The sequence below is a fragment of the Xenopus tropicalis genome, chromosome 8 (genome assembly GCF_000004195.4).
Source record: "Xenopus tropicalis strain Nigerian chromosome 8, UCB_Xtro_10.0, whole genome shotgun sequence".
In the NCBI taxonomy this organism is placed as follows: domain Eukaryota; kingdom Metazoa; phylum Chordata; class Amphibia; order Anura; family Pipidae; genus Xenopus; species Xenopus tropicalis.
This window is the reverse complement of record NC_030684.2, coordinates 23,640,892-23,657,778: the sequence shown is the minus strand read 5'-3', so window position 1 is coordinate 23,657,778 and position 16,887 is coordinate 23,640,892. Positions and strand designations below refer to the sequence as shown.

General features: G+C 41.9%; 1 protein-coding gene across 3 annotated transcripts in view; it reads right to left on the bottom strand.

The window, feature by feature from the left end:
* Positions 1-460: 460 nt before the first annotated feature.
* Positions 461-16,887, bottom strand: part of slc6a8 (solute carrier family 6 member 8) — a 44,042-nt gene continuing 27,615 nt past the window's right edge. For all 3 annotated transcript variants that reach the window (XM_004916693.3, XM_012969217.3, XM_002935493.4), the window contains exons 5-13: positions 15,136-15,270; positions 14,221-14,324; positions 12,373-12,497; positions 12,118-12,230; positions 11,702-11,839; positions 9,137-9,239; positions 7,581-7,681; positions 7,089-7,259; positions 461-5,944 (exon numbers count right to left, since the gene is read on the bottom strand). In XM_004916693.3, the coding sequence (XP_004916750.1) occupies positions 5,807-5,944; positions 7,089-7,259; positions 7,581-7,681; positions 9,137-9,239; positions 11,702-11,839; positions 12,118-12,230; positions 12,373-12,497; positions 14,221-14,324; positions 15,136-15,270 (1,128 nt within the window). In that variant the 3' untranslated portion in view covers positions 461-5,806. The remainder of the gene's footprint in view (positions 5,945-7,088; positions 7,260-7,580; positions 7,682-9,136; positions 9,240-11,701; positions 11,840-12,117; positions 12,231-12,372; positions 12,498-14,220; positions 14,325-15,135; positions 15,271-16,887) is intronic.

Here is a 16,887-nt window from a genome sequence, read left to right as displayed (position 1 = left end):
ATGATTGCGATGTGACTTTGTGTCACATAAGTATATTGTCAAATTGCTTGTTTTCCCTCTTCCTTTGGAATTTGGATTCGGGTGAAACCTTTACAAAGATTTGCACAGATCGAAAATAAACAAATTTGATGTATGAATAGTTTGAGCCTCTCTTGAGGAACTCCTTAGTCCATAATAAGGTTATAAATACATATATGAACACATTGCTTATTACTATTCGGCCAACAACACATAGAACAGCAAATAAATGCTAAACCCCAAACCCCACATGGATTGACCTTCATTCTTAGCTTTCAGGTTGATCCCTAAATCTCACCCTAATTGGGTTTCAGGTTGATTCCCCTGCCACATCTCAAGCCCCCCAGGAGGCCAGATCCACAGTATGGGCACCACTGCTGTAAACCATTTTATAAATACTATCAATTTTACTGTGAATTAGAAAGGAAAATCAAAAACACCATTTCCAAAAATCAAGTATTTTATTGGTATTATTGCCATTTTTTGTGCATTTAACAGATGATCACAGTGCAAAAGCATGGAGCTTCCTGTGTTATGGTAAAGAGGTATATTCCTAAAGGAAGACATAGATCCTCACTAGGATCACATGGTAATGGCTTCATATTATAAGAACCAACAGGCTGCCTGAGACATTGGGCATGGGTGCGGAAGAGAAATATGGATAGCCAACAGTTACTACATTCTAAGGCACCTTACAAGCTAATGCTTTCCATGCTGGATGGCAGAACTCATCTAACTGAGCACTTGACTAAATCTGGTCCTGTGTAATTGCAGGACTCCCACCCTTCCAACATGAAAGGGAGGAATTTTACCTACACAGTAGTGCAACATAATTTCATGGATAGATATATTATTTTGGAGGACTAATTCTACACTAACCCAGAAGTAGACAAGAAGCCTCATTTTTGTCTTAGAGTCCCCATCTGATGCTTGGGGCCCCAAGGACAAATGGTTTGTCTACCAGCTGTTCACAAAGCAGCTGTGACTGAGCTGTGTAAGTGGCCTAAAACTATGAAAAGGGTTTGGCCAGCAAATGTATTGCATATGGCATATTTGGTAAAGTCCATTTGGATGGGAAGGAAGCTGCATGAGTCTAATTAATTTACAGGAGCTTATGCATCATGAGATTCTACTAGCAAGCCTCTGAATCACTAACCTAAAGCGCCAATCGAAGTTCTACACTGATCTGCAGGTGTTCCTCACGCAGAGGAGTAAGTTGTAGCAACCAAGCTGAACTTCCACCCATCCTACAGTATGCCTGTCACTGCCTACCACTGACATGAATGGAAACCACCTGGCACCACTGGAAAAGCCTTGACAAAGCAAATGCTACATGTGCCATTAGCTATAAAAGGGTAAATACTTCATGTATGCTGTGTAATACTGTAAAGCTTTGAAAGCAAAGCAGATTGGATATTAAGATAGCTGGCATTCTGTTAGGAGCCCCATTTATATTAGCTCAATGACAACAAACAATGACACAAACAATGCTGAACCCCACAGAACTCTTCCTTTCCCCTGCTTGTTGTTAGGTTTTGATGAACCTCTGTGTCCCAGACAAGGCTGGAACTAGGGGTAGGCAGTAGAGGCACTTGCCTAGGGCACAGGTATCTATTTTGCCTACCTCTAGTCCTCCTCCATCGCTTGTGAATGCATGCCATTCCAGGCTGGTTGGGTTGTCTAGGGAGCGCAGATGGCTAGGCCCACCTCTGGTCCCAGACTTGCCTCTTCTAACAGAAAACAACACCAGGACCAACCACCAGTAGAAGTCAGCAAACGTGAAAGAAGTACCTTAATATAGCCAGTGTTCAAGATGCCATGTGAGCAGGCAGGATAGAAAGGGCATGTGGGTGGAAGGTGGGCATCTAAAGAAGTGCTAAAATCAGTTGATTAATTAAAATGTAAACCGAAAAGCAATGAACATTTGTCTGATCCTCCAAGATTGGCTTATCTACAAAAAGTAGCATAGTAGACCCCGGACCCAGCACTGGTAACAATGTTGAATAGTATAGAATGGACCATTCTAGCTGTTGCTGAATAATCTATGTGTCTCACCAGAATGAGCAAGTAGTTTAATGGCATCAGGAATGGCACCAGCTACTGTGCTACACTTAATATGCCTTGTCTGGCACAGGCCAGGTCTGAAGATTAACATGATACACAGGCGACCTTACTACAAAGTGATCCAGTCCTGTTAAATATCTTGACAGAAACTGGAACTGGATCATTATCCCATCGCCATTGGTCTTTTCCTGAGCTCTATGCATAGTGAGCAAATGATTCCTACTGCTTCAACAAGATATAAAACGACACTACAGGAAGTAAGCAAAAAATTAAAAACATATTTACAACAATAGAATCAAGAAAAAGCAGCAGTCCTCAAAAATAATGTACAGAAAATAAAATACATAGTGTTTATAATACATAATGTCTTCTAAAGTCCCATAGGGTAAGAGCAGAGCGCGGAGAGCGGTCTCTGTAAGGTGAATGTTACCTACGAGCACTGAGGAAACCTCCAATCAGCTAACTGTCATGGAAGACCTGAGCTGGTTCTTATTTCACTCAAATAGATTAATATTCATTAAATTAGGGGGTAATCTTTGGAAATCAATAGCCAAAGTTTATTATAACTGTATATTGTAAATTCCAGGCTGTGCTGGTAACACCAAAAGCAGCTGTTATATATATGTATACACAAATAGTCATGTCAATAAATTCAGTTATCTTGCACATGTCCTTTTCCGTCAATTATAGATATTTTAAAGGGGACCTGACGTCAAATTATAATTTTTCTTATTTATATAATTATATTTTCTGGAAAATTGGGTATTTAGTCAGCCAGTAATATAGTTTATAGGCACTTTTTTTAATGTAAGTTTCCTGGTACAAATGGGCTTGTCTTGGCCTTTCCTTTTTACCATAAAAAACAGCCAGTCAGCGGTGTGAAATCTTCTTGTGATGGCCAAAACAGACCAATATATATAGCCACTGTCCCTTTAACCCTTTCTCAGGCTTTAAAACAATCACTAGCGATTCAGGGAAGCACCTTAAACAGATAGCTTAGAATCCTATAACTGTGTCCCTCTGTGAATCCTATGACTTGCTTCCCTTAGTGTTCTTGCACTTGCACCCTTCCCCTCCAGGTTTGCAAATGAGCCCTATAACTTCTGTTCAGAAATTTTATACGCAAGGCCATTTTTAAAGGTACAAAAATAGGGTACTGTTATTTTTAGAGCCCTGCACTATTTTAGTATTTAGGAATAATATGCCCCCCACCCCCGATCTGGTCAGCCCTAAAGGCAAAGTCCTGTAAGCAGAATGGGTTTCCAATAATAACACCTTTTTACATAGAATGTGACAAATAAAAAAAAAAAGAAGTAGCAAATTTGCTCCAACCATTGCATCACAACTAGATATGGAGAATACTGCTGGGTCCTTCATACAAAATATAGCTCTTTTTCCATATACATAAAATTATTATCTCTGTACAGCTTGTATATATATATGTATATATATATATATATATATATATATATATATAAAGAGAGAGAGAGAGAGAGAGAGAGAAACAATATTAGAAATATGCATTAAAAAAAAAAGGTCTTTTGACCTTCCCAAATCCCTTTAGCTGCTGAAAGCGAAAGTCATGTACAACCCCTGCCTATGTGATTGCATTGAATTGCTAGCTTTTATTTTGGCAAGACACTTCTTTCAGTAGTCAAACTGAATACATATGGGCCAGGCTAACCGATCTACTGATATATATCATTGTCTCCTGAGGCAAATGGCTCATATTCACAGCAAAACCTGTAGCAGCAGTGACATATACTAAGAAGAGCAGCTGCTAATAGGTGTACATGCTTGTTAACACAGGCAACAGGCCTTGTACACCTGTGCAGTCAGTGTCCATGTACACTACACTGTACACTATAACAAATAAAAGTGCAAATTCAGGTTTTATGGCTGGCGGAGGCAACTTAAGGTCCCCGAAGGCCGATTGTAGCTGCCAATAACGGTCCCTTGGACTGATTCGGCAGCTTATCGGCCCGTGTAGGGGCAGAAACGAGGGGCCTACCCAACCGATATCTGGCCTGAAATTGGGCAGATATCGATTGGCCAGGTTAGAAAATTCAGTCGGATTGGGGGCCGTAGGTGGGGATATCGGGTGAAGATCCGCTCGCTTAGCGATCTTGCCAAGCGAGCAAATCTCGACGCGTATGGGGACCTTAAGCCTTGGTTAAAAGACAAGCAACCAGTATTACAGTTAGATGAGGCAACAAGGTGGAATCAAAAGCAAGCTCTGGCACCCAATAGTTTAATCACTAGTGCTCAAACCCTTCTCTTTGGTGTATTTATCTTTGTCTAGCATTGTGATCTGTAATCCTTGGCCTAATGGCTCAAATCTGCAGGCTGAAGTTTAGAGCCATGGATCAACCTACTTTGCCTTGGATGTAATCAGCTGCTGTAGGCCTGTGCCGCAATATATTTTGGTTATTCATCCTGCTACTAGCGTTCTTGCATATTCTGAGAACTGGTTTAGTAAATATGAATAGTCAAAAAAGACTAGAAATCTTCCAGGCAAAAACTATACTATTACTGAGTGAAAACGCTGAGTGAAAGAACTGAGCAGGAAAGCTTCAAAAGAGGCTTCCTGCTTCAGTAAAATAAGCTTCAGCCATTGTTCCCAGGAGAAACAGAAGGGGGCACTCAGTTTACACATTCATGATACTAGCAAACTGCTAATACCATGAAATGTAAGAATAATTAATTGTAAATTCAAAACACCCTTAGAAGAGCAATTTATAATTAAGTTATAACTGGATATGAATGGTTTGGCTTGTGCTGCTAGGTGACCGCTGGGTAATGCTGCAGAACCCTGGCATGTTTCCAGTAAGACAGAACACCCATATGCTTCTGCTTCACCTGCTTCAGTTCAGCTCCTGTTCTTCCTTCCTTCCCTAGGGGCTATTATTGAATTTCAAGTCAATGTTGCTTACTTAATTGGTAGTAGGAGGTACTTAATTATTAATCATTTCCATGATTAAATTAAGGCAGTAATTCCTGGGATATACAAAATATATGGTAGGTTTTCATCCATGGGAATGGGAAAAAAATACAATGGTATAAATGAAAGAAATAGGCTTTAACCTGGATATAATCGTTCTGCTCAGAATGCAGTTAACTCCTGCAGTATAAGTGCAAAGACAGGTACTGTTAGAAGTGGTTAAATGGCAGCTTGAGCAAGACTGAAACTGCAACATTAATTCTTAGAAACTTAGAAAGGGCAATAATTAAAATTTCCCTCCTAATATTTCCATAAGGCCATATCGAAGCATGTCCCTTTAAAGGCTGATACTAGACGTTGTATCAATCTCTTCTAGATTCTATTCTTCTGCAATTTAATTTGGAACCTGCAGGGCCTGGAGAAAATGTCACCAAATTGCTCCTTGTTGTGATGCCAGATTTTGCTTATGGCTCCTCATTTAGATGCGACTATCCTCCCATACCATACCATAAAACCATACAGATTAATAACGATTGGCTCTCTGCTTTAACTAAACTGCATCAGTATCGAAAAGGAAAGAGTCACAAGTTTTTGGTTGTTAATTCACATATCGGGGGTTGGGACTGTGGTTCCCACCTCCTACAACAGCAAAGAAGGCTTCAGCTGAACCAGAAGATGAGATGGAATTTGGTGGCACAAGTCTTGGGGATGATTAACATTGTCTTCGTTATGAGTAATATAGAGAGCTGCTGCTAGCTTGTGCGTTTGCGGGGGGGGCTCCCTTTACATGACGCTCTCAAAGATGATCACTCTATTGTCCGACACTGGGGTCAAGGTGGTCAAGCTTTTAACATCAGGATCTGGTGCCATGTACTCCAAATGGTGGGCTCCCCATATAGGTTTTGTCAGATGCTGCCAACGCTGTAAATGAGTGCCAAACATAAACAATTATGCAATTGTCACACAGCAGGGGGCATAGGATGACCATGAAAATTGATTAACAACATATTAATAAATTGAGTGAAGCCAATAGGAAGGTATGCAGCAGAGGTTTTGGCCCCAAACATGGGGAAGAGGGTGCTGGTCAAACCCAATTTTTACCATGCAGTAGACCAGTTAGTTGGAAAACGACATATTTGTGGGCCAAATTCTATCAAATTTATGATGTAACACACAGCGGTAAAAAATACCATGGATAACCACATCTGGCTCAGGTATATGTAACTTATGTTATAAGTTAAAGGGTAGCCTTAAAGGAGAAGGAAAGTCATTTTGGCATTTTACTGCCAATAGATTTACCACATTAGTGCCACCTAGAACACTATATTTATTCTGCAGCGTTGAGTTGTAGAGCCCTAGAAGCTTTGCTTAAGATGGAAGCTGCCATTTTAAAGGGTCTAGCCATTATAGCTCAGATCACACATTCCTAAGGGAGGGGGGAGGGAGTTCTTAGCATTCTTATGGGAGGGGGGAGCAGAAGGGAGACTGCGCAGACTCTGGGCACAGGAATTAAGGATTTTTCTGAAAGAAGAAGTCCGACACAAAATGTTTACAAAAAAATGAGACAGAAAACCTGTGTTTCTTTTGATAGAGGACTCTACTTTAGATAAATCGCCACGTATGCCATCCCACCGGCGATTTACATTCTATCCAGTGGGATATGCCCCAATAGTACTTTTAGACTTTGAGGTAGGACTCAAGCCCTTAGACTATAAATGTAGCGCTTGAGTCCTACCTTAAAGTCTAAAAGTACCTTGTCTAGAGAATATAGCTATACTGAGAAAGCAACAGTTAATATAGATAATGAAATCTAAACATCCATCTCATTGTCCAAGACTGCCGTGTCCAACCTGTATTGACTAATTCCTTAAGGTCCCACCAATTGTTTGGGAGTCATAGTTTAATTTCATGTGCTGAGCCATTATTAAAATCTACAAATACTGCCCAAAAATCCTGTCTTTGTTGTGTTTTTGGGACCTTTTGTACAAAAATAGCCAACAATGAAAAAACATTGCCCACAGGCTGGCACAGCACAGCTGTATAAGTTCACCATTTGAGCATTTACCTCTCTCAATGATCCCTTGGCACATGTGATCTTATACAAGAAGGTAACAGGAACGCACAGCATGGAAGACAGGGCAAAGCCCCAGCCAATGGCTTCCCCCCACCAGGGGTACGTGTAGCTGTTGTTGTACGTTAGAGGCTTATAGTTGATGAGATTGAACAGAAATATGGCCTAGAGTGGAGAAAGATGCTGAGTTAGTAAATTCATAACCTATTGACAACAGCAGTTGTACATTAGAACAGAATCCATTTGATACACTGCCGCCTGCCAACAGTAAGGGCTATATTTAGTATTTACATCTATTGCTGCCAAAAAAAACGATATCAATATAATATTCTCGACATCTTATATTCCAGTCAAACAGTGTAAGGAGCTGCAGGGTTCACTTTGCCCAGTGGGGATAAGTATGTCATTTTGAGTCCCCCTCTGTTATCACTGCTATACTGCATTCTGCTGGGTGGTAGCAATTTAAGGGAGAAAAAGATGACTTACCATACAGACAAATGGGGTGACAAAAGACCAGCACCACTTCATCCAGGGGAATGGACGGTAGCCAATCATACGTGCAATATCATCCATAAACCTGTCAGCACCTGCAAAAACATCAAATAGATCATAATATAATGTAATTGCAATCCCTGGGTAGAAGGGGAGGACCATTAATTTTAAAATCTAGTTCATTAACAGATGTAATATACTAGAATATAATATTTGTAATTGGTCAGAAAGCTGGCTTAAGGATAGATTACAAAGAGTGGTGGTAAATAGACCTCAATGCTGGAATGGCAGTTGATGCCATCTACTTGGACTTTGCTAAAGCGTTTGATACAGTACCTCACAGAAGGTTAATGATCAAATTAAGGAATATTGGCCAAGAACATAATATTTGTAATTGGATAGAGAACTGGCTGAAGGATAGAGTACAAAGAGTGGTGGTAAATGGAACATTTTCTAATTGGGCCAGTGTGGTTAGTGGAGTACCGCAGGGGTCAGTCCTTGGTCCTTTGCTTTTTAACTTGTTTATTAATGACCTGGAGGTGGGCATAGACAGTACTGTTTCTATTTTTGCTGATGACACAAAATTGTGCAAAACTATAAGTTCCATGCAGGATGCTGCCGCTTTGCAGAGCGATTTGACAAAATTGGAAAACTGGGCAGCAAAATGGAAAATTGGGTTCAATATTGAAAAGGGCAAAATTACGCATTTTTTTAGAAATATTATAAACACGAGTTGGGGTGATCCTTAATTGAGAAGGATCTGAGGATTTTTGAAGTTTTGGGCTCCAGTCCTTAAGAAGGATATTAATGAGCTGGAGAGAGTGCAGAGATGTGCAAACTGGTAAAGGGAAAAAAAGGCGCTTGCGAGGGGACATGATTAGTCTGTACAAATACATTAGAGGGGATTATAGGCAGATAGGGGTTTTTTTTTTCCCATAAAAGTGATCAGAGGCCACCCCTTAAATTAGAGGAACAGAACTTTCATTTGAAGCGGTGTAGGGGGTTTTTCACAGTGAGGGCAGATATATGCAGTACAAATGATGCCATTTGGGTGGGGGAGACGTGCCCAACTGATATACATTGTAGGCAAACGTAGGCTTTACATGTTCTTTAAAGGCATTAACAGAATGTTGTGTGTGCTGGGTTTACTTGGAACGGTTGAACTTGATGGACTCTTTGATGGTCTTTTTTCAACCCTATGTTAATATGTCCACCCACTGCACAGTCTGCCCTATGCTGTATGCTGCTCGTGTGTCCTATCGCTGGCACTACTGCCCTGAATGCTGGCAGTAACCAAATGTTTTTGGGAAGACTTTAACCTTATTGTGTGATTGGTTCAATTTTAGAAGAGGGCAAGGGTGGTATTTACCAAATATGCTTGGTAAAATGGCACACAACTACACTGATGCACATACACATGTTGGTACCTAAGTTACAGTTGTTCGCAATGTGGCAAAAGGCTGTTGTTCACTGCATGTAAATGAAGGGTTGGTGTAGATCAATGTGTGTCGTATTTTAACCATTAGCTACAGTTTGCCTGTGTTACTCACCATAAACCCAAGCAACGACCACGCACTGCCAGAAGGTTTGCCACAAGAGGGTCATCCCGCTAGCGGAATAGTAGTCAAAGAGCTGGAAGACATACATTCCACCCTAGAGGGGAAAAGAAGGACATGAATGCTGTAATTTAGAAGTTCCATGAGCATAAAAGAGGCTGCAGGGTCTGTAACTCTGAGGTAAAGTAATATACTGTCAATACTGTTATCTTCCTACTAGAGATCTGGATCTTCTGGGGTCAGACTGGTGTGTTAGAGGCCCACGGGGCTGGTACCACAGGGATCCCCACAACCCACCTGCTCACCCCCCAGCCAGCCCCTTCCCTCCAGCTAACTTTATACTGTAATTACTTTTGCTGTGATTTGGGGAGGGTGGGTGGGGGGGAGTGACAGGAAGGGCAGGAGGGTATCAGGTCTGGGTCAGCGGGGCCCACAGGATTTTTCCCCAGTGCCCCACCGGCCCAGTCCAACTCTTGAATCTTCTAAGGCAGACTCATCCAACTGGAAGTTGCAGGCTGCATGTGGGCTTCCAAATGATTTTGAAAGCCCTCAGGCTGTTTAAAGGCTCCACAGACTTTACTGTATGACCTCCTAATGCTATATGAGAAATATTTGGCCTACTACATGTAATAAGTTGGACAGCACTGATATGGCCACCAGCCTACCTACTGGCCCTGTATACTGATCTGTATGACATTATCACTTAATTATCACTTAATATGATCATACTGTGCATCAGGAATTTATAATATGAAATAGTAGAGCTGGCATACAGTAGACAATAATGTCATCTACAGCTCCCACTCATAGTTACAGACATAGTTACATAGTTAGTTAGTTAGTTACATAGTTACATAGGGTTGAAAAAAGACCTGTGTCCATCAAGTTCAACCCATCCAAGTAAACCCAGCACACCTAACCCACACCTACCAATATATACTCACATACATAAACTATAAATACAACCACTAGTACTAACTGTAGATATTAGTATCACAATAGCCTTGGATATTCTGATTGATCAAGAACTCATCCAGGCCCCTCTTAAAGGCATTAACAGAATCTGCCATTACCACATCACTAGGAAGGGCATTCCATAACCTCACTGCCCTCACCGTGAAAAACCACCTACGCTGCTTCAAATGGAAGCTCCGTTCCTCTAATCTAAAGGGGTGACCTCTGGTGCGTTGATTGTTTTTATGGGAAAAAAGAACATCCCCCAACTGCCTATAATCCCCTCTAATGTACTTGTACAGAGTAATCATGTCCCCTCGCAAGCGCCTCTTTTCCAGAGAAAACAACCCCAACCTCGACAGTCTCACCTCATAGTTTAAATCTTCCATCCCCTTAACCAGTTTAGTTGCACGTCTCTGCACTCTCTCCAGCTCATTAATATCCTTCTTAAGGACTGGAGCCCAAAACTGCACTGCATACTCAAGGTGAGGCCTTACCAGGGACCTATAAAGGGGCAAAATTATGTTCTCATCCCTTGAGTCAATGCCCTTTTTTATACAAGACAGCACTTTATTTGCTTTAGTAGCCACAGAATGACACTGCCTGGAATTAGACAACTTGTTATCAACAAAAACCCCTAGATCCTTCTCCATTAAGGATACCCCCAACACACTACCATTCAGTAGATAGTTTGCGTTTATATTATTTCTACCAAAGTGCATAACTTTGCACTTATCAACATTGAACCTCATTTTCCAGTTTGCTGCCCAGTTATCTAATTTTGTCAAATCGCTCTGCAAAGCGGCAGCATCCTGCATGGAACTTATAGTTTTGCACAATTTAGTGTCATCAGCAAAAATAGAAACAATACTGTCTATGCCCACCTCCAGGTCATTAATAAACAAGTTAAACAGCAAAGGCCCAAGGACTGATCCCTGCGGTACTCCACTAACCACACTGGTCCAATTAGAAAATGTTCCATTTACAACCACTCTTTGTACTCTATCCTTCAGCCAGTTCTCTATCCAATTACAAATATTATGTTCTAGGCCAATATTCCTTAATTTGATCATTAACCTTCTGTGAGGTACTGTATCAAACGCTTTAGCAAAGTCCAAGTAGATGACATCAACTGCCATTCCAGCATCAAGGTTCCTACTCACCTCCTCATAAAAGGCAACTAAATTAGTCTGGCAAGATCTGTTACGCATAAAACCATGCTGGCACAAACTAATAGTATTGTGAACTGCAATGTATTCAAGTACCCTATCCCTTATTACCCCTTCCAAAAGTTTTCCTACTACTGATGTCAGACTAACAGGCCTATAGTTTTCAGGCTGAGAACGGGATCCCTTTTTAAATAACGGCACCACATTAGCAATCCGCCAGTCTCTTGGCACCATGCCAGACCTCAATGAATCCTGAAAAATTAAGTGAAGAGGTTTGGCAATCACAGCGCTCAGCTCATTTAATACCCTGGGATGAATCCCATCCGGCCCTGGACCTTGGACTATGGAGTATTTCCCCTTTCATAATAATTACAATAATTATAAATGTGCAAGACAGGTCTGAAGGAAGGGCTCTTAACATAATTTCATTCCTTACCTCTGTCAGCATCGACAGGTCAATGAGGAACATAATAGCACAGCAAATGGCCACAGCAATCTCTCGCTGAAAGCGGAAATAATAACGGGCTGGAAGCAGATCCAAGATGGCGGTGATCAACCCCTCCACACCAACAAACTGAAACAAACCAGATACAAAACCGTTATGTTTTATGAGCTTAGAAGCTGTGGCGTGGTGTGCCTGTATGTCAGTTACAATGTAAAGCACAGTAGAATATGTTGTAATAATTATAAAAATAAGATGCCACTAATTGACACACCGAACTAGGTCACCTTCAGAATATGTTCTATGTGTGTGTGTTCATATTGGGGAATAAATCCTATGCCTTTATCTTTGGGAGAAGACCCTGTGAATTAAACTCCTACCCAACCCAGTAAGGTTAAATCTACACATACCTGGCTATCCAAGCCCAGAAGCAGCAGCATAAAGAAGAACAGGGCTGACCAAAGTGGTGCTACGGGCATCAAACTCACAGCTCGTGGATATGCAATGAAAGCCAAACCTGGCCCTGCAAGTAGAAGACATACAAGATTGTGATGTCATGATAAGAAGTCTCACAACAGAATCCCTAAGTTATATTTTTTTCTGACAGAATTAACTTATGGCTCCCAATAGGCTTCAGGCAATGAATTTGTTAGGGAGGTACCTACCTGACTCTGCCACTTTCGAAATATCCACCCCTTGTTCGTTTGCCATGAAGCCAAGGATGGAGAAAACCACAAATCCTGCAAAGAAGCTGGTCCCACTGTTAATAACTGCGAGTATGAAAGCATCCCTGCACACAGAAAGAGAAATAGAGTTTGGCTTACTGCAGGTATATTAGTCATATTCAGAACCTGGAGCACATAGTAATTATTGGCATTTCCACCAATGGCAGCAGTTCTCAGGGATTCACTTATCAAGCTATCACATGCCCCATTATTAGCTGAGGGCACTGCCAATCACACCAGGGATATTTCACTCTGCAAAGGTGCTTATATGTGGCACTCATTGGTGGTTACATTAGTGACCAGTGAAACCCCCCTCCCCTAGAGGCACGGAATCTACATAGGGAAGCAGATGGACCAGTTCCCTTTGCTGGAGGTTACAATTGCTTTCCAGGAAGACCTGTCCATATGCTGCAAGTTGCCTGTTGCTTTGAGTAAGCTGCTTTGGTCAAGAATAAAGAAAGTGACAGCAGGCAGCCATGCCAAGAGCCCTGCCTGGCATGCATGGACACAGCACTATCCTGGGAGTGGGGTGGAACATGATCTGCACAAGACATAACAGCTGGGTGTCCCTTACAGCAGCTGCACCCATCCAGCCATAAATCTCACTGTATAAAACACTAGGCACGATCATTCAGTGCAGTAGCCTTTGCTGTACAAATAGGTATGTAGGCAAAAAGATCTAGATCATATGATGCACAAACACGTGTCACTATACTTTTCTGCAGTCACCTAATAACCACATAAGGCTCTGCCCCTACAAAGCAATGCCCGATCTGGCTGCAAAATACAGACACCAGGAGCTGCAGTTCAACAGCCACAAGGTGGCAAGCTGGAGACCCATGCTCTAGCTCTGAGGTATTCAACATTTAGTCTAGTATCCCACATATCCAAGGGCTATTTTGTATTAATATTTGTCTGAAGGGCCACATTTAACCCCTGGACCAGCTTTAGGTCAGAAATATGCACTAGCAGAACAGTAAGTTCCATCATCCCCAACGGCAGCTTATTGGGCATGTTTAAGTGTAAAGTGACTAGAGCAAAGTAGGAGGAAATTAAACAACTATTGATGTGTCACAGATAAGCTATTTTGAAGCAACTCTCTCTTTTTTTTTTTGCATTTTTCTGAAATATGTATCCTACTCCTCTGCCTCTCTTTAACCTGGCATTCTAAATGCTACCTTGTTGTTAAGATTAGTCATCAAACCAGACTGACTGGAGGTGAGACAGTTATTTTCCTATGTACCTAAGTTACTAAAGCCTTTTCTATTCATTCTACATCCAACCGCACTGCCTGGTTGCTAGGGGCAGTTAGCCCAGCAATTAGCAGTTTAAATGCTAAACAAGGACCAAAGATGTTATTTCTGTGCATGTAATCTGGCACCAGGAGAGAGGGGGCCTGCCTTTACCATCCAATAGGGGTGCAGGGGAGAACACATCCTACCTAGGAGCCCCTCCTCGTTCATTAGGCCAGGCTTTTGGCATTCTCCGTAAGACGTTGAACAAACAGCCCTCTCTTGGAAAAAGCTGTCCTGAGCTTAAAAAGGAGTTCTGTTCCTTTCTCTTAAGTTTGGCAGCTGTGTGAATAAATATCTCTGTGCTATGTTATGTTTTCCTGTGCTGCGAGAAATAACAGGCCGAATGTAAAGTTCAGGCTCCACTAAACTATGGATATGACCTCACTGGTTTAGAAGAACAAAAACTCGGGGCATTTTTAGAGTGCAGGGAGTGATGGGACAACTGTATCTGACTTTTTATAAACTCTATCACATAAAGGGTGGAACAGCTTACTTGTAGCAGTCATTGTTGAAACGATTGTAGCTGCCCAGAGCAGTCAGGGCACCAAGTCCAATGGCATAGGAAAAGAAAATCTGCGTCCCAGCATCAATCCACACCTAGCAGAGACAGACATGTTAGAGGCCCGCAAGGAAAATCTATAACAAGAGGTAATTGATGGGAAACCAAACCATATAAAAAAGAATATGGCTTTAAATGATGTACACAAGTATGGGATCTGTTATCCTAAATGTTCGGGACCTGGGGTTTTTCCATATAAGGGATCAAGTACTATTGTATTATTATAGAGAAAATAATTTAAAAAAAAAAATCGAATTTTTTTAGTCTATGGGAGTCAGCCTTCCCATAATTCGGAGCTTTCTGGATAACGGGTTTCCAGATAACGGATTCCCATGCCTAAATGTATTAAATGTACCTGGAATTATATATTGAATATACACTACCAGGCCAGAGGTTCCATAGTCCTATAAGTGTACTGAGCCATTCCCGCACAGTTGGGCCCATTTTATAATCTTGTTAGGCCATGTTTTGAGTGTCACAGACACTGCACACGCTCAGTGTGCTCTGGGCTGCTACTGGTGAGCATCTTTGAAACTACACTTCTCTGCTTCTCTGGGCTTCTCCCAAAGGCTAATAAAAAACGCAAGCGTTTCTAGCCCAATTATTTGTAGCCTTAGCTCTCCTTTTCTCACATGGGTCAACTTTGTTACAGTTATGTGTGTACCCACTTAATTCAAGTTAACTCACAGAGAGTACACCAGTTTGGGTAACTAACTGACATGTTGATGGTTGTTTACTTCCATCAGGGCCCACCAGAGACCCTGACATTATGGTCCCTCTTTCACAATAATTAGATATGCTTAATGTTCAGTAAACATAACCACGTTCCTGTGTGTAATGGACTCTTACCTGGGCGGTCCCAAGCTTTGACCAGTCCGGTTTCAGATAGTAAATGATACCTTCGGTAGCCCCCGGTAACATGGCCCCACGGACAAGGAGAATGAGCAGAACCACATATGGAAAAGTGGCTGTAAAATAGACGATCTGAAAGAAAGAGCAGACCATTACAGAGATTGTAGGGTGATACAAATACTGATGGCATCACAGGCTGGGCAACTAAACAGCCCTAAGATTTATGGACTGTGCCTATTGTTAGCCGTCCCATTAAAAGGTATTTGCTGAATGTAAGGAGCTGGAAAAGAGGAAAGGCCAACACAATGCACGGCTTCTAATGATTAACTCAGATATAATTACTGATACATTCACTTCTATTCCAATGAAAGAAATAGAAAATACAGTTTTTAAAAGATTGTAAAGAGGGGTCTATGGCAGTAAGTGGCACAGTGGGGTGCTGATTCTCCCCCTGTGTCAGACTGGGGTGTCTGGGGGCCATCACCTCAGGGCCACCCAACCATGCACCTGCACTGATTGGGTGGGGGAGCACTCGCAGTTCCTGGTAGGGCTTGGGTCTAGGTCGGCAGGCCCACTGGGTTTTTTCCCAGTGTCCCACTGACCCAGTCGGACCCTTTTCTCCCCTGTGCATAAGTGGCAGGCTGAGAAAGTTGTGGATAATATCAAATGCCAGAGGGGCTGCTATAAAATGCCATAGACAGTCACTATTTATTAGGCTGGTGGGGGCTGTTGGGGCCTCTGTGCATTTATATGACAGGTACTATTTTGTATTTTAGTACAGACCTGATAAGTGGGGGGGGGGGGGGAGCGCTGATGCTGCAGCCTGTAGTTACAAAGGAATCTTAAAAGGGGAAGGGCCTGCGGAAAGAGGTGCAGGTAGCCCAGGAGGATTTAAACCCTCTGCTTGGTCTCTATTTTAAAATGTCTTAAAATATCTTTCTCACCTTACTTTTAGTCGAAAATCTGTCTACTTGCACAAGTTTCTCTGTGCATATTCCCATATTGCCATACAAGGATTACTCCAATAGCCCCCATCTGACTCCCCAAAAACCAATGGTGTACCATGGTTGGCATTAGAACCTCACACTAGTGTGAACACCTTATTCATGCCAACACCAAATAAACCCATGGCCTCTGTACCTTTACCCACACACCTTCTTTGTGCCCCCACCACACCAACTATACACTATGGGGTACAACATATGAGCAGATGCTTATGAGGCTACTGCTTGTGGAGTGCCTCGCTGGCATCTTCTTTTCTTCCTGTGAGATAGCTTTCTCACTATTTTAAAATTTCTTCTTTTTTTCCATATCTTTCTCGCCTTACTTTTAGTCTAAAATCTGTCTACTTGCACAAGTTTCTCTGTGCATATTCCCATTTAAAATACGGCATGGGTACACTGCCATACAAGGATTACTCCAATAGCCCCCATCTGACTCCCCAAAAACCAACGGCACCCCCTATGGGACATGCCCAGGCTGCCTATAGCTTGCAACCCCCCTGCTGAACATTGAAGTGATTGCCCTAAAGGAACTTATTCTCAAATCATGTGACAAGGCAAGGAAAGGGTAAAATAGCTCCCCCCCCACCCCCCGCAAACAGATTTAAAAATGCCAGAAATGTAGCAAGGGCCTGCAGAATGAAGTGCAGGTAGCCCATGAGGATTTAAACCCTCTGCTTGGTCTCTATTTTAAAATGTCTTAAAATATCTTTCTCACCTTACTTTTAGTCGAAAATCTGTCTACTTG